Below are 24,075 nucleotides of genomic sequence, written 5' to 3'. Positions count from 1 at the left end.
CCCCTGTTAATACACAGTAGTGAAGTAATACCTGGACGGGTGACAGCTGCAGGTTTCTGGTAGCCTCTGTCTTCGCGAACTGTATCTTGGCGGGCCGCGTCGGGCGCTGCCTTCAGCAACGGACTGCTCTGCGACTTCCCCTGTTAATACACAGTAGTGAAGTAATACCTGGACGGGTGACAGCTGCAGGTTTCTGGTAGCCTCTGTCTTCGCGAACTGTATCTTGGCGGGCCGCGTCGGGCGCGCCGCCTCCAGCAGCGGGCTGCTCCGCGACTTCCCCTGTTAATATGTCAATGATGACGATAACATGGAAACGACAAGGGGAAAGCTAGGAAACGTCAAAAACTGGCGAATGCTCCGCTAAGGGTCTCCCCACATTATCGACAATAACCGTTAAAAAGTTACTCTATGTCTACGCAATAAGAGCGAACAAGACGTCAGCCGAGCTGAACCGAGCCCTGACGATCGCTTGCGCCCTGAACGGATGCTACATTATGGTGAACGTATGCGATGTGAGCAGCATTTATCGAGTCACTTATGAACTGACGCATTCGCGATGCATTCGCCAGATCTGGACGCGCCTTACGGTGATGTCAAGTCACTAAATTGCCCGTATAAAAAGTGTTACCGGTTACTTGAACATACGCAGCAAATCGTCCACGTTTTTTTTTGGTGAATTTAATTTCAGTATTTAATATAATTATTGCTCGATTCAATTTTTTTTATTAGTATACTTCAATCAATGTCTTGTTGAATTTTTATCAACTTCGGGGCAATTTAAATGGTTTGAACATACTTCACACGTTGTTAGATATTTTAAAAATTATATCTAACTAGAAAACAAATATAAATCAAATTAAAAACTAGTAGTATTTAATTAGATTGCTACTAGTACGTTTATTGAAAATAAAACTGTAACCTATTTCAATTTACTTGTATGTAGTGAAAATACCTACTTAAAACACACGGAAAAAGCATATAAATATTTTTTTTTAGCAGCTTTGATGTATTGTTATTTTTGTGGCAGCAAAAGCAAATTAGTATTAGGCCAAACATGACTTGATATTTAACGCTGGGTGCGAAATACCTATATGATTGTAATTTTTATTTCATGCAAGGATTCTCTCTTAAACTTTTTCAGTTATGATCATTTCACTTCTGTAACTTATTTATTATAAGGTACATATATAAAAATATTTATAACTAAATAAGCAAACCAAAACAAATCAACTAAACTAGGTGCTAAAAAAGTTACAAAATCTGAAACCTCTACCAATCCAATACACTTCAGAATTGTGCTCTTAGTGCTAATTGCGATCAACGCCATCTACCGGATTGTTTAATCCTTCTTTTATGTCATAAGGGTGCCCTCCACTTAAGATTTACAACACTTTTTAACCTGACTTTTATAGCATAAGAAAAGATTTCTCACCAACCGCAGTTGGGTAGTCAGAATAGTTATGGCGGAAAAAACCAAAAAATTCAAAACTCAGATAGGCACATGAGTTACCCTTTGCCATAGACTAATAATACATAGACGGTAAATCCCCTTAACATGCTTGTAACCAAAATACTGCTTAATTTCGTAGTCGACATCTAGTGTCGAGTAGCGGTACTGATAAATCCGCTACTTGACGCTAGATGTCGACTACGAAAATAATCAGTATTTTGGTTAAAAGCATGCCAAGGGGATTAGCCGTCTTTGTATTATTAGTCTTTGCTTACGGTGTAAGAAAGTACCCAACCGTCCACTAGATGGCGCCGTTCCCAAGTCTCATTTACCTGAGTTCCGCTGCCAGACGCCGGCCAGCTGCCGCAGGTGCTGCCACAGCGGCGCCTCCCGCCCATGCTGTTAGTGCACCCAATCAACCATAATGTTCTAACGATATCGACCGAACTGAACTATTCGCTATTTAATAGTCATTATACAGGGTGGAACATTTCTGAATGGATCTAAGACTAAGGATTTAGGAGGAGCTAAGTGATCAACAATCGAGTTATTATAATCATACTCGTAAAGCTGGATTTAAAAGTAAAACAAAATCATTAAAATGAAATATTTATATATCAGTGACAACCCTACAAAGTTATTTACATTTTAAATTGACACATGTCATGTCATTCAATAGGATCTACTTGCTAGGGTTGAAACATACAGATTTTCGCACTAATGTTTAACAAACTGTTTCTCAAAAACGATTAGAAATATTAACGTGATTAATAAGTGAAAAATTAAGTACGTAGCCTGAACAATTCCCAGTTTGCGTAAAAGTCCTTCGTTCTGTTCCATCCGGTATACATATATGCTAAATAAACTCTTGCAAATCGATCGTCACCAAATTGCATGACACAAATTGTACTTTGTTTATTGTTTTTTACACATGTTGAGTGTAACCTCGGACCTACCGAGAACCACGTTCGACGTGTTGCCTCTCTGTCGCACTTGTAAATTCGTACGTAAGTGTGACAGGGAGGCAACACGTCGAACGTGGTTCGCGGTAGGCCCTCTGGCAAGTCGTACCTATAGAGTTCGCCTATAAGCTAGAGTCAGACCGTGAAAAGTCTGCAGCGATTTTGATAGTCCACGCAGTGCAAGTGTCATTTTAAACGTCAAACTTCTATGAAATTATGACGTATAAATAACACTTACACTGCGTGTGCTGTCACATCCGCTGCAGACTTTTCTTGGTGCGACTCTAACTCGGCACTGACTTTGACGTGTCAAAGTGTGAGTGCCAATATATACACCATGTTTTTATAATAAATAATTTTATATCTATGGTGACACTGTCACTATTAAGTCTGTGCAGTGTTAGCTTGGTTTGATTCGTTAAATAGTACCTAGTTTAAATATTGTTTTGGTAAAAAAAGGTCATTAAAATGGTACTTTTTGTAGGAACAGTTACGTATACAAATTTTTGTTGACTGTCGAGGTGAAAAAGATGGTTTTGCCACGACCAATATATTAGTCATAGTTTTGCAAACTCGACATTAGTAATAGCTCGTGTCATATTGCGTAACGTTGCAAGTATATTAAAAACAGTTCAATTCGGTCTGTACAAGATGAAGGATAAAGGAAATGCTTATATTTTCGATATTTACATAAAGGGTGCTAAAAATTTGTTTCTCCATACAAAATACTCGAGAATTTTGAAACCGAATAGTGCAAAGAGCAAATTGAAATTGAATCGTAATGTAATGCAATAAGATATAATTTGGCATGAAGGTTATGTGCAATGTCAAGCAAGCGTGGCGATCTAATGCTCTATGGTATATGGTCTATGAAAGCGCTATAAGCCTGGCTGTTTAAGCTAGTGCTGTGGTCTCGTGAGGTGACGTGAGATTTGTCTCCTACTACGTTACATTACACAACTGAGATTCATGGACAATCTAAATATTTTTACTACTATTGAATCTTTTAGAAACCATTTAAACGACGTACTTTTAATTATACTTTATTTCTTATGGCTCATTTATTTATTTAAACTTTATTGCAGAAAGATATACAATGATAAACAAATGGCGCGTCTGCCATCTTGTGGCCTGAATCGGAAACATACATGTACATTGCCAAAGCAAGTGTTACCATCTACCGTTCTCGTCGGTACGTTTCCTTGTGCAAAGTAGGTTCTGCCATCTTGTGGGCTACATCGGAAGCATAAACGACACATCTGCGCCTCTCGCCAAAAATCTGACGGCCCTTATGCTGCCCCCTATAGTTCATGCACGGGGCCTATAGGTATGAAGTAATAATAACTCAATGTTGTTACCATGTGTTCTTTAGTAGGTATAATGCATTTCCGAGCATATTATAGACCAGTGGTGGGCAAACTTTCTTCATGGGGGGCCAGAAAGTTTAGAAACTTTAAGTGGAGGGCCAGAATAGGCCTGATGACAAATTTTGAAATCCCTTTTAATATTGTCTGTACACTTGTATTGGTTCCGAAAAACACAATATTTCAGCTATACTCATAAGATTTAACATAAATAATTGCATTTTATTGTAGCTAGTTTAAACCTCGCGCGAAAACGCCTCGCACGCTATTTGTGACGTCATAAATTAGATGGTGGTAGTGTGGTAGATATTGTTTACATAGTTTACATACTTACAGTTACGAATTTTGCCTTGAACCCGAATGATATTGTTAATTCAGCACCATATATTACGATTAGGGGTGATAAATACATTACAAAAATTAATCACAATAACTCATTTTATACAAAAACTCTCACACGGTTGCAATTTAAGATTAATTATTTAGATACATGTACATTTTTAGTGAAAATACCGAGAGCCGGTTTTACTTTTTAATTTTTATTTTTTTCTGGTTACGACAGCCAACATGGCAATGATAGTTCCATTCAGCCAAATAATTTAAAAAGTATTTTGGTAAAATATCGTATTATTTAGCATTTAGTTTATAAAATAACAAATAAATATTTACTTTATATCGTGTAATAATATTTTTTGGACGTAATAAATGTTTAGTGGCGAAATAATATTTTTTTTAACCTCCAAACTCTTTGGTGAGGACGTATGGATTACGGTCAATGAGGTTGTCTATGCTGCTCTAAGAAATATGTCATGGAGTGATGACGTCACTTCTTAGATCGCTTCTGATCTGATTGGTGTTTCAGTGAAAATGGCCGATTGGAGAATTTTGTACTTTTATTTTATTGAATATATTAATAATCCTTCAGTTTATACTGAGATTGGGCCATTTGTTGCACTTTGCTATCAGTAATTCACATGTGAGGCAAAGTAATCAAATACAAATTTTGAGTTGTTTTCTTATGTTTGCTGGTAGAATTGACTTTTAAATGATGATTTTCGATGAACAATATTTAATAACATTCATTTAAATGGTTTGATTTTGTTTGATATTTTACATTTAATATTTGCTTCGGGTTGGTGTGGTGAAAAATTTTGTGTTTCACTCGGGGGCAAATTTTGTTTAACCCTCGTGCTTTGAAACCCTCGCAACGCTCAAGATTCAATTTTTCGAAACACTCGCTACGCTCGTGGTTCAATTTTGGGATCTTTCGCTTGCTCGGATATCAATATTAGCACGAGCGGTTAAACAATAACTTTGCCCCCTTGTAAAACAAATCACTATTACGTGTCCTATCCTCTCACGTCACCTCGTGCAATGTCTAAGATCTGTAGGTGGAGTGTGTGGACTATGAACTTACCGCTCCGTCCTCGATGAGGTGCGGCAGCGCGTCGCCCTTCATCTCGCTGGCTTCCGACATTATGTGCGCGCGCAGCTGTTTGTTCCTGGAATTATTTACACGTAATGTAAGTGGGTATAGAGCAGAGGTCGGCAAACCGCGGCTCGCGAGCCGCATGCGGCTGTTCTGTCCTGAAATTGCGGCTCTTCAAGTCACCCAAATAATTAACACTTAGAATTGACCAGATTAGCATTAAACCAGTGAAATCAACTTTTGTGACTATCCCTAAAACTGAAATTTCTACTGTGGTTAGCTCTTCTCTTCAAAAGTTTGCCGATCCCGGTGTTTTGTATGAAACAGCAGATTGTTTCGCAGTTTATCTTCCATACATTCATTATGTATGGAGAGTTTCAGTGATATATGTACGACTTCAGTTGGTTTATAGATTATTTTTCAGATCGTGGCGTCCGTTACCTCATTGGGTAGACAAAATTTCTGATTGAGACTAGCTTAGGATTGAGATAACTGGCGTACACCAAGAGAGGCATATGCTCAGCTACAAATGAGATATTGAAAATGGTAATGATTTTTAAGATTTCATATATGTTACTTATGTTTTTTCTCACCTAGCATCGAGCTGCATGATGTGGTTGTGCGCGTGCGCGAGCTGCGCAGTGGCAGCAGCCAGCCTGTCTTCTAGCGCCGCGGACTCGACGCACTTCACCGAGTACTTCTCGCTCAGCGACAGGATCTCCCGCTTTATCTCCTCCATTTCTTGCCTAGAAAACAAACGAAGACTACAATATCAAGATATGGACAACAATATACTACCTAGTTTGCTTTAGATGAATTATCGGTGTGTTATGCTTTAACCTCTTGCGGCCAAGCCGTAAAATTCAAAAATGGCTATTGAAATTTGAACCCTTAATGTAGGAAATTAAGTTGATTTTGTTTTGTTTGTGTATATAAGTACTATATGACCGTGAGCCTTAGGAGGATAAGCGAGATCAAGAAACTTGACCCGTAGGCTTAAAGTCGAAAATTGTTAAGGAAGACATAACGAGCACTTTTTGACTTAGTTATACAACGTTGCATACAGAACTTTTTCAACGTCTATAACGAATAATCTTGGCAAATATGGGAGACGATACTAATGTTTACTGTTGCTATCCAGCCACCTAGCGAGAGTGTCTCATCTCTCTAGGTGTTGGTAGAGACTCTTCGCTATGAGACCGTTCGCTGACACGACTATCGGAACAATGATCGTCGCATCAAAATCCCACATGGCGGTTATACTTGATACTTTCTTACACCTCTGGCGCAGCGACCCAAAGTGTGTCTTGGCCTCCAACACGCCTGTGCAAGTTTTCAACCTGGAGCTCGCGCTGTTCCGCATCCACCACATCCGCCCATCGATATCTAGGCCGACGGGCCGGCGTGTTGTCGGTGTCCCCTCAAAGGCTCTTTTCATCGCCATATCGCTTCCCATTCACTCTAGATGGCTTGATGCTGGACTTGATAGGACTATTATTATAGGACACTTACTGGTGGCGAGTGCTGAGTTGCGACAGCTCGCCGTGTTGGCCGCGGGTCAGAAACTCCGCCTTGAACTTGTCCACTTCCCGTCGGACCTCGTTCTCATGAGCTTTGCGCATGGCGTCGAGTGCGGCGAGGGTGGCGCGCGTTTCTTCTGCCAACGCTTGTTCTTTGTCCAGCCTGAAATTGAGAAGAATATTTATTAGTATACATACCTACTACAAGTACATATGTAGAACTATGTATTTGTCTTTAAAGTTTCAACGCTATCTGTGAGATAATTCTAATAAAGTTGAGCCTCGTTGTAGCCCTGAGATGACGCAAAAGTGAACAGATTAATTTACGGTTCGGTAAAAGCAAACACCGATCATTAGCAGAAAATATAAATATTATTAGTAGGTACATATCTACACCTTCCGATTACTTGGATACCACTTGTTACGACAAACGGTAAGAAAGAAAGCGTGTCTTAGGCATGTACAAGTAGGAAAAATTCCAACAAGTTTTTCTTGCACTTTTGATGGCAATGCCATTATCTATCGGGTAATATGCACACTTCCTACTCACCTGAGCTGTTCGCGTTCAGCTCGGTGCTTCTCCTCCATCTCTCGCACGATGCGGCGGTGCGAGCTCTCCATGGCGAGCAGGCCTTTCTCGCACAGAGCGCGCAGTTGCTCGATTTCCTGCTGGTAGCGCACGCGCAGCCCGTCGCCGTGGGCGTCCGCTGACACTGCGTTCTGCAAGTGTGGAGGCGAATATGAAGATACAGATAGGATAAGATAGATTTTATTTCATTGAAAAATATCCGAATAAGACAATTACAAATATGGTGTAGAATAAATAGTCAACATAAGCAAAAATTGTACGTCAATTCTTAGGATTAGTTGTCAAGCGGACGCCAGGCTCCGGTGAGCCACGGCAAAATGCCGGGATAACGCGAGGGAGAAGAAGCTGGCTCTAAGATATATAGGAACATTTTAGACGAATATTAACGACAATGCGGCGTCGTTATGCATATTTCAAAATTACTTATTTCAATTGTAATCGAACTGGTAGTTAAACTCGAAACTTTTAAATCATTTTAAAATATGGTTGTCTCCTAGTCCATAGTATAGTCAACGCAATATTCACGGATGAGTTTTTAACACTGTTTAACCTTGTACCTACAAAATTCCGTGTACTTTGATTGACAATGTTTCGAAATCGTCTGATATCTTTTAAGTTTAGAGCATTATCGAATTAATTTAGCTTCGCCAATATTAAGAAATCACTAAGTAATAAATAATATTCATATTAATATAATTTTTAGCATGTATTCGTATGTGTTTATTTTGTTGGGCCCGTTTCTCAAAGGCTTGTAAATTGTAATACAAGCGGATATCACTTTTTGACAGCTTTTGTTAGAAAGGGACTTCCACTCGTATTACAAGTTACAAGCGTTTCAGAAACGGGGCACAGGTCTTAAAGTAAAAAATAGGTAACAAAAGTTTACTTACTTGATTACTAACCTGGTAAGCCGCGCGCAGGCTATCCAACTGCGCGCTGTACTCCGAGTCGAGCGCGGCCAGCCGCCGCTGCAGCGTGCGCGCGCGCTCCCGGAGCGCGCCGCGCTCGCGCTCGTGCTGCGCTAGTAGCGCTGCGCGAGCGCGCCGCGCCGCCGCCAGCGCGCCCGCCTGCTGCGCGCGCGCGCTCTCGCCGAGCGCGCACGAGGCCTGCAGCCTGGGACACGAGCACGCGCTATTAGTGTTAGAAGATAGGAAGGAAGGTTAGTTATGGCACACAGAAAAAGTGGGTGTCCTTCGTTTCGCATATTTTTGGAGAAAAAGAATGAATAAAATAAATTAATAGCAGGAGATCTAAGATCCACCACCTTGCATTTTGGAGACAAAGCAAACCGCTTGGAACAGGTGTTCCTGGGGGTGATCTGAGCTGATTAAGCCCGGTTGCCAGGAGGTTCCCCCCAGCAGGTGGGCAGGGGAGGGGGGGAAAAAGTGCCTCCGGCGCGCCTCACTCTAAGCTTTATATCTGCATACATCTCGCAACTATATTAAGTTTGGTGTCTTTTTCGTGTAGTTCGAGGACGAAGAATTCATTTCTGTGACTAAATTTTCACTCACCCATACAAAAAATTCGAGAAATTCAAAATTCTAAAAAAATCTTTTAGTTTTTTCTTTCGTAAATCCTTTAAAAAGTTTAAACTATAAGGATTTGCTCTAGAAAAAAAATACCTGTGAATAGCCCAGTTATCCTACTATACAGAATACTAAACTTATCCAACATTTTTTTTCATAACTCTGTTAAAAAAAAATGTTTTGTGTCGCGCGGCGTACCTGCATTGTAAGAGCGGTATGCAGCGTTTAGGATTTTTAAGTATGTTTAGATGATTTCTGATACGTTGTTATTCTTCTGGTTGTAGATTACATTAATAAATTACTTCTGGACGTGATATATATGTCGCAGTCGGATCGTATAATCCGCCGTATTACATTACGGCTAGCCGTTTTCAAAAACAGGGGCGTTTTGAAATGCGGCGGTTTAACGATTAGCCGGATTGAATGCGGCTGAATGAGAATCCGCCGGAATGTATTCGGCGCCATACGTTCTTCAACACGGCTAGCCGTAATGTAATACAGCGAGTCATTAGCCGCCGCTTTGACAGTTTTTAGTTCCCATTTTTAACACCCGTGGCGCTGCTTGACAAACGCTGGGGTGTCCATCAAATCTGGAGTTCGTCGGACTGTTTCTTTTCAAAAAACATTTCTTTCGCAACTTAACTAGACGGAGCCCCGCTTCGCGGGGCTCCTATTTCTGAGCGGTTTGCCCTTCGGGCATCTGAAGCTACCTAACGAACCTAACCTACCTACCTATTGCTTTAGTGAGACGTCCGTGAAAACATTACACTTTGGGGGAAAAGGGTAGGTAGGTAAGTAGGTTAGGTTCGTTAGGTAGCTTCAGATGCCCGAAGGGCAAACCGCCCAGAAATAGGAGCCCCGCTTGCGGGGCTCCGTCTATTTAAGTTGTGAAGAAAATGTTTTGGAAAAGAAACATGTAGTGCGGTGGGACCATGGTAAAAATAAATTAAATTGCAAACATTGTCAAACTCCGGTTACGTAGGCGACCGAAAGAACTGGTCACTCTACAATCTAAAATAGTAGTACGATGCTGCTAAACGTTGGCCGCCTTATTGAAGAACGTATCGCAATGACAATCCGGCTAATCGTCGAACCGCCGCATTTCAAAACGCCCCTGTTTTTGATAACGGCTAGCCGTAATGTAATACGGCGGATTATACGATCTGACTACGACATATATACAAATATAAATTAAATATATAAATAAGTATGTTGGGAAAACCATCGCCAACAGAGTTAAGTATTATAAATGTGATAAAATTAACATTATTATTTGTATGTCTTTTCCATATCTCGGGACCGTGGGGTCCCGGACCTTTGGGAGGCGTACGTGTGGCCGAAGCCATCAGCGCAGAGGCCCTTTAAGGCACTTCAATCTAAAAGCAAGGGATACATGTGGTGTATACTATCCCCGAACGCACAATGTGATACATCCGGAGATGAAGACTATTGTCTTTGCACATGGCGGGGAAAAGCAATGCTGCAATAGCAGTGCAGCACTTTTGTGCTGCGATGGGAACTAAGGTCATGGGCTATAGATTTGAAAGTTGGATGGACTGGATAATGGGCTGTGGGAGAGACTAGCGGACACCTGCCGTGACAATCAGTCTCAAAATTGTAAATGACAGGTGGTGACTCGCCAACTCATTGAGTGGGCCCCGCAATGGCCGCACGCACAGTGCGACAACAGGGCAACACTTTGGAGTGGCTGTGAGGTTGTCGAGAGGTGAGTCTGCGGTAGCCAGATCCCGGTAATCCGTTCAGCAGGGCGCCGGCGTTATGACATTTTACACTTCCAACCTGGAGCATAGGTCCCGCTCTTGCGACTCCATTCTGGCCGGCCAATCAAGGCAAGCACAGAGGCGAGGGCCAAATGACAGGGCCCTCTGGAATAGGGGTCCGCGGTGTCGCCACTCACCGTCAGCTCGCCACAAGCGGCCCCCGCGGGACATTATTATTATTATTGTGGTGTTGTGGGCCTTTGAGTGGCGCATTGACCAGCATTGATCTATTGTGACGGCCCTTTAAGTTCATTACTAATGCCCGTTGCATCCAGAAAGTTCCAGATTCTTTAGGCCGTAATGTTTTGTACCTCATACTACGTATTGCACTATGTGTCGCCCTAGGTAGGTACTTCTTTTTGACATTAGTGGTCCACAAGAACAGAGAATGTTCATTGCAGTCTCCTCTGACTCCTGACAGAACCTGCATGTCGCATCTTGTTTCTTGCCAATTTGAAACATATGTTTGTTCAACTTGCAGTGTCCAGTCAGTATTCTGGTCACCGCGCAGGTTTTGTGCCTTTTGAGTCCTAAAAGCTCCTTATCAGTTTTGCTGTTGAACCCTTTGATCAGAGCTTTCGAGTGTTCTTGTCCTTTAACGAACTTCCACCAAACGATTGCTCTCGTTTTTTCTAAGTTGCTGAGCAGAGAATATGCATCCCGTTTTGTGATTCCACAGAACGGTTCTGGGCCGACCAGGGGTGTGTCTGCGCCCTTTCTAGCAAGTTCGTCCGCCTCTTCGTTTCCGTTAATGTCGGAGTGCCCTGGTACCCATCTAAGTGTAACTTTGTTGGAGTAAGCCAGTGCATTTAGGTTTGTTTTATAGTTCTGGACTAGTTTTGAGTTTGACTCAAGGGATTCTAGTGCCAGCGAAGCAGCCTGGCTGTCTGAGTTGATGTAGATATGCTGGTGTCTTAGGTTTCTATCCAGGTTGATCTCCGCACATTTGTTGATGGCGAAGACTTCTGCCTGGAAGATTGAGGCCAGTGTGCCCATGCTGACGCTAGCTCTGAGCTTAGATCTCTCACCATAGATCCCACATCCTACATCATTGCCTTTCTTGGAACCATCTGTATACCAGATGTGGCTTCCCTCTTCGACGTACATTTGGTTGTTGATCCAGTTGTCTCTAGGAGGTATTTCTACTGTGTACAGTTTGGTGAGATGACATTCGGTTTGCGTGTCATCAGTGGGCATGCTAAGGGTTCTATTCGCAAAAACCCAGGCCTTTAGATTGGTTAATGCCTGAGAGAGCCATTTTGGCCTGTTTAGCGTGCATATTCTGTAGACACACTGCTTGGCCTCCTTTTGCACCTACAAGTGGAGTGGTATGATGTCCAGCAGTGCATCTAGGACCGCTCCCGGTGTCGAGGAGTAGGCGCCTGTTACTGTTAAACAAGCCGTGCGTTGCAGGCTGTTTAGAGTGTCTATTGCTGTCTTTTGGCTGGTTTTGTTATACCAGACTGCGGAGGCGTAGGTGACAATTGGCCTCACTGCCGCTGTGTATAACCACATAGCAATTTGGGTCTTAAGCCCCATCTTGCTCCTGCCATTCGACAGCATGACCACATGGCCATTTTCGCTTTTTGTATAATGTTTCTCAGGTGAGGGTTCCAAGTTAACTTTTGGTCGAAGGTGACCCCTAGATACTTGACCTCTGCCGAGAACGGTATTATTTGTTCATGAAGTCTTGGTTTTGTGAGTTTATCGAGCTTCCGTTTCCTTGTGAATGGTTAAATGGCTATTACAGTCTTGCTCGGATTAATGGACAAGTCATTTTCTCTACACCATTTGAATAGATATTGTGTTTAGATTTCCTTGCATTAGGTTGGATATTGTGTTGAGGCAAGGGCCTTTGACGATGACTACAAGGTCGTCGGCATATCCTTGTGTATCAAAGTCTTGGCCTGACATGATTGCAAGAAGTTGGTCCACTGCTAGGGTCCATAATAGTGGGGATGGTATAAAATTCATGCTCTATAAATAGTATTGATGGTCAGAGTGGCTACTCTGTTCGAGAACATGCTATGTACCCATCTGGTGGTTTCGTCTACTCCCTTTGATTTCATACCATTGAGTATGGTCTCTGTGGGCGTATTGTCGAAAGCACCTTCAATATCAAGGAACGCACATAGAGCGGTTTGCTTTTCCTCTAGGGTTTTCTGCACCTGGTTGACAAAGTGCAGAAATTATTTCAGCAACACGGCGGTTTTCAGTTGTGTCGCATGTGTAGGATTTGGTCTATGTTTGGGGACAGATTATAGCCCCTCAGCAACAGCCACCATGCCCTGCTGACTGGGGCTGGTCCAAACAACATGGTTATTGGGAGCCCATATGGACAAGCCTACCTGCGGCGGCTGCTGCTTGTTTAGAGCTTATTCGTTGCCGCTGCAAAACAAAATGCGCAGGAAGGTGCAACTGCGTTAAAAAAAACCTAAAATGCACAGTCACATTGGCATGTAATGGCAATTACGAACAATATATATATCTTATTTTAACCCGCATTTTTTGTCAAACATCTCCTATGTTAATTTTATCACATTTATAATACTTAACTCTATTAGCGAAAGTTTTCCCAACATCTTTATTTATATATTTAATTTATATTTGTATATATATCACGTCCAGAAGTAATTTATTAATGTAATCTACCACCAGAAGAATAACAACTTATCAGAAATCATCTAAATATACTTAAAAATCCTAAACGTTGCATACCGCTCTTACAATGCAGGTACGCCGCGCGACACAAAACATTTTTTTTAACAGAGTTATGTAAAAAAAATGTTTGACAAGTTTACTATTCTGTATAGTAGGATAACTGTGCTATTCACAGATATATTTTTTCTACAGCAAATCTTCATAGTATAAATTTTGTACAAGATTTTCGAAAAAAAAATTAAAAGATTTTTTTTTGAATTTTGAATTTTTCGAATTTTTTGTATGGGTGAGTGAAAATATAGTCACAGAAATGAATTCTTCATCCTCGAATTATACGAAAATGACACCAAACTTGATATAGTTGCGAGATGTATACAGATATAAAGCTTAGAGTGAGGCGCGCGGGAGGCACTTTTCCCCCCCCTCCCTTGCCCACCTGCTGGGGGGAACCTCTTGGCAACCGGGCTTAATCAGCTCAGGTCACCCCCAGGAACACCTGTTCCAAGCGGTTTGCTTTGTCTCCAAAATGCAAGGTCCCCTTAGAAAACGGGAGCTTAGATCTCCTGCTATAACTCTTTTATATTTAAATTGAATATGCAACAAAAGTGGAATATACAAAAGATGATGAAGAATGTAATTTTACTACAATGTACAAATAAAGCAACTAGGATATGCGTATCGAAGGCCACTTTAGAGTTTAGTAGTAATAGGAATAAGTGTGACTTGTTAATAGGTTTCATTTGACCTTCGAAATACCACTACGTGGAAAGTATTAATATAGCACTAGTACCCTAACCTAAGTGGTAACCTAAGTGGTAGTGGGGTCGGTCGGAGAAAAGGAGTGAAAAAATTTGTCACAAGTGATGAAAAAATGAGTGATTTGAGCAAGTGCAAAACTCAGTAAATATGTAAAAGAGAATCAATGAAAGAAACGAAATAAAAAAAACGAAATTAAGATTCATAATTTTCAATTTGTTTTGGTACTCTTTTATTATTGAAAACGCGCATTACATCCACTGGCACTCATACCACAAAAAAAAGTAAAAGTAGTAATTTTCATTGTTCGTATGAAATCAAATCGAATGAACATTCTACAATATAAAAATAGCAAATATTTTACCTGTCCAACGCGTCCTGAAGCTGCTTGCAGTGCTGGCACGGGACCAGCGCTTGCAGAGCCTCGACGCGCCGGCGCAGCGCCTCCACGCGGCCCAGCACTCCCTGTCCCTCTCCCGCCCCCTCCGGCGCCGCCTCCGTCTCGCTCGCGCCCCCCAGCGCGCCCCACACCGCCGCCACCGCCGCCTCCGCTCGCTCGAGGCTCTGGCCGATCTTCGTCAAGTCTTCACTGTTACCCGAACAGTCACTGGAGAAGAGCGCGCGGCACTCGTTCGAGAAGTGCTGGAAGAGGTACACGAACTCCGCCTCTTGGGTGGGGTCCGCGTCCAGGGAGGAGATGGCGTCCGTCGGCGTGCGGGGAGCCGGGTCCCTAGGGGCCGAAGCCCTGAATGTTCCTTCGACGACGGCCACCCGCGCATCTACTAAAGCTTTATGCGCTAGGACTTCGGCCAGCTGTTGCAGCAACACGCGCGAGTCTAGACCCGGTGAACCTTCTTTGCCTCGCCTCTCGCCGAGGCACTCGCGGTATCTAGCCGCGATGTCTCGCACGGCCGCGTCCATCTCGCATCTTAGATGATCGTGCGCCGCCTGCCACCACAGTTCTAAATCTGCACGATCTTGAGCCGTTAGAGTTAAGCGTCCTGAGCGCGCGCGATCAAGATTTTCTTCACACAGTTGTGCCGCGCGGCCTAGAGCGCGTGCGACTTCCGCTTGGACTAGTTCGGCGCCGAGCGCGTCGCGCGCCGCCGCCCACGCTTCACGTACTCTGGCGGCCTCTAATCCGGAGCGTTGTTCGGAGTCACCATCGCCAGGCGCATGAGCGAGAGCCTCAGAAGCCAGGGCGGAGCACAGCTCGGCTAACTTGTCGGTCTTATATCTGTCTACTGCGGCGGCAACTTCGCGCTGTGATGCTCGGAGCGCTTCCAGATCCGCGCTTTGGATGATAAGCTCCGAAGCCCGCAAGTCCCTCGTCTCGCGGGTGCTGTTCATGAAGTCGATCTTCCTCGACAGAATCCTTGCCAGGTAGTCCAGCGAGCTCCTCGTGCTGCTGATATTCCGGCAGCTGTCCCCGCTAATCTTACACTTAAGGTTATCGATTAATTGACTAGTTTCGATTATTTCAGACTTTATTAATCTAGCGAAGAATCTGCTCCCGTTGGACGATTCCAGAGCCTCTTGGATCCTGGTGACCAGGACTGCCTCGTACGCTAGTTTCTCGGCTAGGATTTCTAAACTCTTCCTCTGAGTGAGCTCACCCGCCTCGTAGAGTGCCGCTTTCTTCTTTGAGAGTTCTAGGAGCTTCGCTCGGAGCTGTTCTTCGAGCTGAACGACCACCTGCGCCACGCTGTCATTGGCATCTATTTCTCCATGCTCGCAATCAACGACGCACTTATCGAAGCACTCTTGAAGTCGCTTACTGACGTCAGTCAAGCATTTCTCCATGGACTTGATGCTGTATTTTTTCTCGAGACTAGGGGAAGGCGATCGCCTGGACTTCGCGGCTCGCATGGCGCTCATCTGGCACAAGCACTCGTTGACTTTGTCGCGGGAGTGGATGACTACACTCTCGAGGCTCTGCAGCCTATCGAGTAAGTGTCGTTGCGACTGTGTTCCTAAACTCTCCGGGCTATCTGTGAAGACTGGACTGTTGGTAGACCGTGTGGCCTGACTTAGGGATTCACACGAGTTTGTCAAGTCTCGTCTGTTCTCGAACGCTGATGCAACTTTGGTTTCTAACGACGTCAGTCGGCCGAGCATCTTCATCGGCTCCGAGCTCGTTGCCAATGCGCTGTCGAGTGACTTCCTCCTTAACCGAGCGGCTAGCCTCTTCGCTCTCTTCTCTTCTGACGAGCTCTCTGTTTTGGGAGCTTTCTCTTTGGCAGGCGACGCACTCTTCGACGGAGAGTTTATGATAGGAGCAGGTTCTCCCGTTTCCAAGAGTGTGATTTTGTTTTCAAGCTCAGTCAGTTTCTCTTCGACCTCCTTACCTAACGTGAAGGATTCTCTACCTTTGAGAGATAAACTTCGCCGTTTTTCTCTGGACTCTGACTTCTGAATTTTGTGTTTCAGCGTTCGTACTTGCTTATCGGAGGCCGTCAGTTTCTGTGTTAAATCCAAAATGCGCGCGGCCATCAAGTCGATCTCTGACCTACTGCACTGCTCCCTCAACTTCATTTCATTTCTCAGTTTCATGTTAGTTATTTCCAGTTCATCGTACATGTTGTGAGAATCCCGGAGTTCTTTCTTCATAGTTTTGATTTCCTGAATGGCTTTAACGAACCTTGATCTAAGCTCGACGTATTCTTCGATAAGTCTGTTTTTCTCCAAGGATTCCAAGTCCAAGTTTCTGTTGAGGTTGCTGAGATCGCTGAGAGAGCCGATGCTCTTTCGCTTCTCCTTGACCGGCGATTCTGACGTCACGCGCCCCTCCAGCTCTCTGATCCTCATGTACAAGCCATCGTTCTCCTTTACACTCTTCATGAGCTTCTCGTTGAGTTCGCTGAGTTCTCGTTGTAGTTGCTGTACGTTCTCCTGCGCTGAAGCCAGCTGCCTCGTCAACAGCTCGCAGTGCTCCGTCGACTCTTTCAGGAAGTTTTGAGTTTCTGTCAACTTCGTTTCCCACGTGGTCTTATCTTGGTTGTACATCTGTTTTAACGCATCCAAATTTTCAGCTTCTTTAGTTCTGATAGACAACTCTTCTTCCTTTTGCTGTAGAGTGGTTACTAGTTCCTCCATTTTCTTTTCTCTAAGAGCAGCCTCTGACTTGAGTTTGCGGAGGCGTGCAAGTTCTGACTCAGCGGCGTTGACGTCCGAAAGTGCAAGCTTCAGCTGTTTTCGCAGGTCGTCGATTTCAATAGACTGTTTGTCGATGGTCGATATGTAGCTGCGTTTGCGTGGCTCGTTTGGTTTTTCGTTTTCGTCGACTTCGTCTGGACGGCTTTCTTTGGCGGAGTCTATTTCGTCTTTGTCGCTTTTTGGTGTGTCTCGCGGAGGGGTTTGGTGGCAGCCTCGCGCGCGGACTTTTTCTTTGACCTTGCTGATAGGTGTTCTGTTTAGGATGGGTGACGGTGGTGGCTGCGGCGCCATATCTCCCCAGTCCGCGCTATCTCTTCGACCGCCTTCTGAAGCTGTTCGGTATTCTTCATCAGACGAGAATGGCGCTGATCTGCTCGTGATGGGAGTCACAGGTGTGATGGGTGACGTGGATGACTCTGAAGCTTGGTCGACGCTGTCTTCCCGCAGGAGCAAGGATAGCGGTTTAGATTCTGGTAGACCAGCAGTTCGGCGCATAGCGGACACCCAATTGGCTCGTATGCCCGCCGTTACCGCTGACAATACGATATGTTTGCCATCCCATGTCTGAAAAAGAAATAATAATTTATTAGTATACATCATGCACTATGGTAAGTTTAATGATTTATAAGTTACACGCACCAATAAAAATAATAACTACAGGATTTCAGACTAACCTCAGTCTCAAAAGCGTATCCATTAGTAGATGCCGACGTCGGCAGTTCCACAACCCTCGCGATGCCACTCAAATCAATCACCCCATCCATCAGCCCCCTATTCTCCGCATGCGGGTCCCTGAAGTAGAGCAACGCTGCGCCGCGGAGCACGAACCAGTGGCGCGACCAGCCACCAGGTCCGCGGCGTTGTAGCCAGCCGGCCCTGGCGTGGAGAAGGCGCTCGGCTGGGAGTTCCACGCGACCGCTCTCATTCGGTTCGGCTACTTCGACCGCGTCGGTGGGCTCGCTGCCTTCGCTGGCTGAGCTGGAGCTGCCTTCTTCCGGTGGTACGGCGCCGTCGGGTGACCCTCGGACCTGGTGAAAGATTGGTATTCGATTTTAGGTGTTTGACCATTTTTTATGAAGAATTGACTGATGTGATTTGCTCCAATATCCTTAACTTTAACAAAAGATCATTTTCTTCTATTCTATTCTGTACTTTGTTCGTAAATACTGAGGCTTAAGTCAATTTTTTGGTGTGAAAATGTGTACTCCAAGGGTTTTACCGGAAGGCGATCAGGTGCCAAACGGGTAGGCCGCTCTAGCGTGGGCGGCAGCGCCCGGCGGCTGCGCGGGCGCGTCAGCGAAGCGGCAATGTCGCGCAGTTGCTCGTCGTACCGGTGCTGGAGTAGTGGCGACGACACGCTGGCAGCTGTGGGAAAAGCAGAACGCTTAGGTGAGCTAGATGGGCTGACCAAGATTTTTTGTGATCTTATTTAAAAGCACTATCGAGACTCCCTCCCAGCCCCTTGTAAGAAAAAAATAAGACATGGTCGACACCCTGCCCGCTAAATCGCTTTAGGCAATAAATGGATGGAGCTTAGAAGACCGCAAGAAGCGGAGAAGCCTATTGCTACGCTTCCCTTAAGCTATGAAGAATTTCATCTACCTATTTCTATTTCGTCTTTATTTCTTTCAGTTTTTAGGCTATTTTCGCAGCGAACTTCTTTCTGAATCGGCCATGAAATTGCTACTCACGGTCATCAGGTGTTGTGGGTGTGGATGGTTCGGCCCAGGTGTCTCGGCGGCGTGAGCGCGCCTTCTCGTCCCCGTTTATCTTGTCTCTGGTCGGTGGCGAGGCCGATGATACTGGCTGATCGGTGTACACTGTGGACAATACAATGGACAAGTTAGTATATGCACAAAAAGTATCTAAATTTCAAAACAAATGCTCGTTTTTGACGGGGATGTCAATATGGTCTCCACATTCTAGACCGAGTGAGGAATGTCAAATTCCGAAGCCGCACTAAGGTGCAAGAGGTGGGATACGTCATTACCAAACTAAAATGGAGTTGTGCGGAACATAATATATGCATAGCACAATGATAACATTGATAACATATGGAGAAACTGAAGAAAATGTTAACAGAATGGCTTTCAGATGAAAGGAGTGTCTGGCGTCCGTTAGCTCGTTGGGTGGACATTTAGAGGATTGTGGGTCACTTCTGGATGGTATATTTTTAGCTCAGGACCAAAGCTGAAAAGATGATTATTATCCTAGCAGTTTCTTGGTTGGCTTGTGCCCAGGATCCGCTTTTTGCCATCTATCCCCTAGAATTCACGCAGGCATTACGTATTAACCCTGAGGGCAAACTAGGCCTTATTGGGGTCCGGTTTCGGTATTTCTCAATCGTCTTATAATCACGTTCTAACTGTTCTCCAATTAGATGAAGCCATAAACGTATATATTTATTGGATTGGAGTGATACGCTTTAACTGTCAACCATTATTGATCGTCGGCTCTAAGGCATTGTTAAAGCGGCATGGTTGATCTTGTATTTTAGTAGAATTTCATTACAGTTTCTAGTGTAAAGGGAATTAAATTAATCCTGGTATAGCCGTTACATTTCAGGATTTAGGTGTCACATAACCTTATTTTATTTTATAAGTAAGAACAGTATCAAAACACTGATTTTTAAACTTTCACGGGTTTTTACACATTATTAATTACGAACACGGACGGACGAGTATTTCTTCGAGACCACGGGGACAATGCTAACTTAATTATACGCGATTAAGTCCCGTGTTCGTAATTAATAACAGGAAGCTTATTATGCCTGGTATTATCGCATGGGACACATTTAGTTATTTGACGAAAACTAGTATTACCCCAAGAAAGTACAGAATTTGACCATGACAAGGGCAATCAACATTTATTTTCTCCATCATTTCACTAATAATGGATTTAAAAAAAATTATACCCGTGTATTTCAGAAACGATTTTAATAAAAATAATTAAACACATTTAAAGCCAACATACACTACATGTGGTCAAAAAGTCGTTTCTGAACTGAAGTCGGTTAAATTACAGGATCGCTAAAAAAAGACGAGTGATTGGCCGAGCCGAGGACCGGGCATGCGCCCGCGGCGGATTTACTACCTCACTCCCAGAGACTACGTCCAACAGACTCATAAAACTAAGAAATGCAAAGAAATACTTTATTAACGCTTTGGTGTGATCGAGGCCCAATGTTTCTCTTACCCCATCTAACCTTAATACTTGTTCTTTTTAACTCTACAGAGTTTCTTCTTAAATTTAAAATACAAATACAAAACTGAAATAATTGTCATACATAGTTTTAAGTCAGGTCCCCACTGAAAACCAGCGCCACGGATTGCCGCGGCATTATGCTGAGTGGGGTCCTATTTTAGCGTCCAATGTTTTTTATGTCTGTATGTCTTTGTTTGTCTGTATGTAATATGTTGTGGCGTTAAATAAATGTATTTTCTTTCTTTCTTTCTTTCTATATATGTATGTACTAAGAAAAAAAATCTAATACTTCTAATAGTAGAAATACAAATGTATTTATTTCATTACTTTTTTACAGTTGTTCTTAATTATAAGGGTTCTTATTTACAGCGAACCTTAAAGATACTCTAGATTCTCTGTAGATTTGTTTTCTTCTACTATAGCGTATCATTTACTTATGAAATGCTACATTAATAGAGTCTGTGCGGAAAGAGAAGAGTCGTGAAATGTATGGGGCTCAATACATTCTTTCCGAACAGACTCTAACAAACCAAACAAACTTTAAACTACTTCATCACAAATACTACATAATACAAGTACTAGTCGTCTTATGCATGTTCCGTGTATAAAATAATCTGTGGCTATTTCTCTCTATGGAGAGGAAAACGAACTATTTCACGTTACAATGTAAGGTCTATTTCGGGCACTTCGAAATCAATTCCAATACTGATTGTAAGTTTCAGTTTATTTTAGCCAAGCTTGACATAGTTACGACTGTTGGATAATTTCGTTCCAAAGCTTGAAAGTCGTATGTACTCGTAATTGATATAAGGTAATGCGGGGTAAGAGGAACATAGTTTTTTATCTGGGGCAAGAGTAACTGTATGAGGATTCCCTACAAGTGTTACTCTTGCCCCAGTGTTTGTTTTACCCCATCTGACCTGAGGGATAACCTAGGTGCGTGGGGAAAAGTTGGTGTGTCATAAATCACAATATTGTAAAATAACCTCAGGTTGAATTCTTTAAGCGCCGCGTGCTTTTTGAAATAAAGTGTTCTTATTCTATTTGAAGCCTTAAGGATAAATACGTCTTCATTTTCTGCGGATCGCATGCCGCAAGGTCGAGTAAAAAGTTAAAAACATTCGCCCTTTTACCTGATTATTTACGAGGGAACTCGGCGGTCCGGAGATCAAATAATATAAATGAACTGTCATTATGTAAAATTGTAGTGCTGTTTGTGTAGGGTTGCCACTGGGTTGCCAGGTGAGAAGATTTGGCAGGATTTTTAACCCGTGGAGCGCCCTAGTGTCAAACGTGTGATCTTAACTCACTTTGGGCAGGGGTGCGAAACTCCTGACTTCGGTCAAACTCGGCTCCGCTTGGCTCAGCATTGCTCCGAGCAATTATTAGGGTTGGCACCACTTGATTTCCTTTTGCATGCATGACCACAGATAAGATAATCACTTGATTTTTGACAACCCTAAATAGCCGAAAGGGATAGCGCCATATATTAGAAAGAGACAGCATGATTCGACCCTGAACCGCTGTCAAACTTCGTTTTTGTAGGAAGTTTCCTTTCTGTACGGTAGTACTATTAATTATTCTGTGCTTTGGGTCATAGCGACTTAGGGGCTGTCCATAAATTACGTCATCGATTTTTGACGATTTTGACCCCCCCCCCCCCCCCTATAATCATCCAAAAATCATGCTTCAAATGACCCCATTTCCTCCTACTTCATGCTACCGTCATCCGATGTCCAGACTCCCCCCCCCCCCCCCTAATTTGAAATGACGTAATTTATGAATAGCCCCTTAGTATCAGACGTGTGTTACTACAGATCAATATGGGTCAAATTGCTTTGCATCAATTTGTTGTATGGTGCACGTTCGACGGGTTAAGTGTGTCAACATATTTGATAATCAGGTATTGAATTATGAGTTTTAATTTTGAACTTATTGCTCGAGAACATGGCAAACAATACATAGTACCTAAGTATGAGTTCTGAAGCTGTTATGAGTGGATGGAAAACTTGATGTGGTCAATCAAACTTAAGGTGACGTTCGGATGTCAACTGCGGCTGCATATATTACTGTTGCGGCGTCGTTGTTGCCGCCGCTGTATCTGATAATTTATTTGATATTTTATGACGTTCACCACTGCATTACTGTCGCGATTAGAACGTTCATTCTGTCACTTATTTTTATCAAGGAAATTAAGAGATACAGAGGCGTGCTAGTAACTCCTAGAGTTGCACGCGCACATAAACTGCAGTGGCTGCTTAAGATGCCACCAGGGCTCGGAACCGATTTTTTTTAAATCCCAAAACATCCCAATATATTTAAATATTTTATGCTCTTTACGTAGGCCTGAATCATGTATTTAGGTAACAACTTCGTATTATTAGATTGTCCCATTATAAATGAAATAATAAACCAAAGAATGAAAAATAACGTAACAATACCGGTATTTTTTGCATGAAGAATAAACCGGTCCGGTAATGCCACAAAGGCCGCACGCTTGTTTGCCACCGTCGTGTATAAAAAACACAATGAAACCCATTAAAGCCTATATATTTTTCCACAAATTCCTCAAATCCTGGTAACCCTGCGCACACGCACGCAACCTCACAGGGAGTCAGCAATGCCGCCCGAGATAAATTGTAATTGTCTCATTAATTACTGCGGCGTTATAGTACTTATAGTGTTCTCCGCCTAAGTACGTTTTTCAGTAACGTGTGGGACCTTTTTTATTGAGTGCTTGGGAAAAAGTACTGCGAAAAATAAAGATACATATTTCAGGTCTGTTGTATTTTTTTACTAATTAAGAGTAGGTTAATCTTAATACAAAAACTATATACGGCGTGGGTGCCATAACCATTAGTTACACTACCTATACAGGATGATTCATGAGACGTGAGCAGGACTAATCCTGCACACTCAGTAACTGATAATTGATCGATAACCGTCGTATTTAGGCGAAACAACCACACTTTTTCCTATTTTTTTAACTTTTTGGTGAGGGCAAATTTAATCCTCTACAATCATGGTCACCCTACAAGACCTAATTAATAAGCATAAAACCTCTTTAATTTTTGATTACGAAGAAAATATATAAACTGTCAAACTTGAGTGAGATACGAGTTTTCAAAAGTAACCAGACCGCGATGACAGTGGTGACATTCAATTTGACACAGAATATCGGTAGTTTAGTATTCTAATTTTAGGGTGACCACGCATGTCACCCATGTCACGCATGTTACGGTTATTCATAAATTAATAACTTTTTTTTTCAACGTGACTAGAAAATTAACGTTAACCTCACTAATACTGAAACGAAAGTGTTGCTTATAATCTACGAAATGCGCAGTATTAGTCCTGCTCACGTCTCCTGAATCATCCTGTATAATATATAGTACAAATTGAATAAAATTTTATTTTGTGGGGCTATTTGGCAATTGGCTGTATGGGACTTAATAAAAAATTCCCTGATATTATATACTTACTCGTAAACTAAGAATGTTTTTCAGCGTATTGAACTGGTGTGACCTTCTTTATTGAACGTGCTTTGGAGTAAAAATACGTAAAAAAATAAAGATACATATTATGTTGTTTTTATATTAATTAATATTATCTTAAAGTGTATGTTTTTCATAGTTTTCATATATCCAGAGGTTCGCAACCCCCTGGTAGTTAATTTT

General features: G+C 42.8%; 1 protein-coding gene and 1 long non-coding RNA gene across 4 annotated transcripts in view; one reads left to right on the top strand and one right to left on the bottom strand.

Annotated features, from left to right (window-relative positions):
* LOC134793034 (uncharacterized) overlaps positions 1–12,481 on the top strand; it is a 459,561-nt gene extending 447,080 nt beyond the window's left edge. The window contains exon 3 of the long non-coding RNA XR_010144490.1: positions 12,472–12,481. This is a non-coding gene — a long non-coding RNA (uncharacterized LOC134793034). The remainder of the gene's footprint in view (positions 1–12,471) is intronic.
* Positions 1–24,075, bottom strand: part of LOC134793001 (protein outspread) — a 388,052-nt gene that overhangs the window by 2,625 nt on the left and 361,352 nt on the right. For 2 of the 3 annotated variants that reach the window (XM_063764508.1, XM_063764509.1), the window contains exons 7-17: positions 18,886–19,014; positions 18,414–18,559; positions 17,869–18,222; positions 14,403–17,758; positions 8,205–8,427; positions 7,276–7,445; positions 6,718–6,888; positions 5,799–5,951; positions 5,194–5,278; positions 1,783–1,849; positions 169–279 (exon numbers count right to left, since the gene is read on the bottom strand). In XM_063764508.1, coding sequence (XP_063620578.1) covers positions 169–279; positions 1,783–1,849; positions 5,194–5,278; positions 5,799–5,951; positions 6,718–6,888; positions 7,276–7,445; positions 8,205–8,427; positions 14,403–17,758; positions 17,869–18,222; positions 18,414–18,559; positions 18,886–19,014 — 4,965 coding nt within the window. The remainder of the gene's footprint in view (positions 1–168; positions 280–1,782; positions 1,850–5,193; positions 5,279–5,798; positions 5,952–6,717; positions 6,889–7,275; positions 7,446–8,204; positions 8,428–14,402; positions 17,759–17,868; positions 18,223–18,413; positions 18,560–18,885; positions 19,015–24,075) is intronic. The other variant, XM_063764510.1, reaches the window with a different exon arrangement.

Source organism: Cydia splendana, chromosome 8, assembly GCF_910591565.1.
Source record: "Cydia splendana chromosome 8, ilCydSple1.2, whole genome shotgun sequence".
In the NCBI taxonomy this organism is placed as follows: Eukaryota; Metazoa; Arthropoda; class Insecta; order Lepidoptera; family Tortricidae; genus Cydia; species Cydia splendana.
The sequence above is the reverse complement of the archived record's forward strand: the minus strand, read 5'-3'. Positions and strand labels throughout refer to the sequence as shown.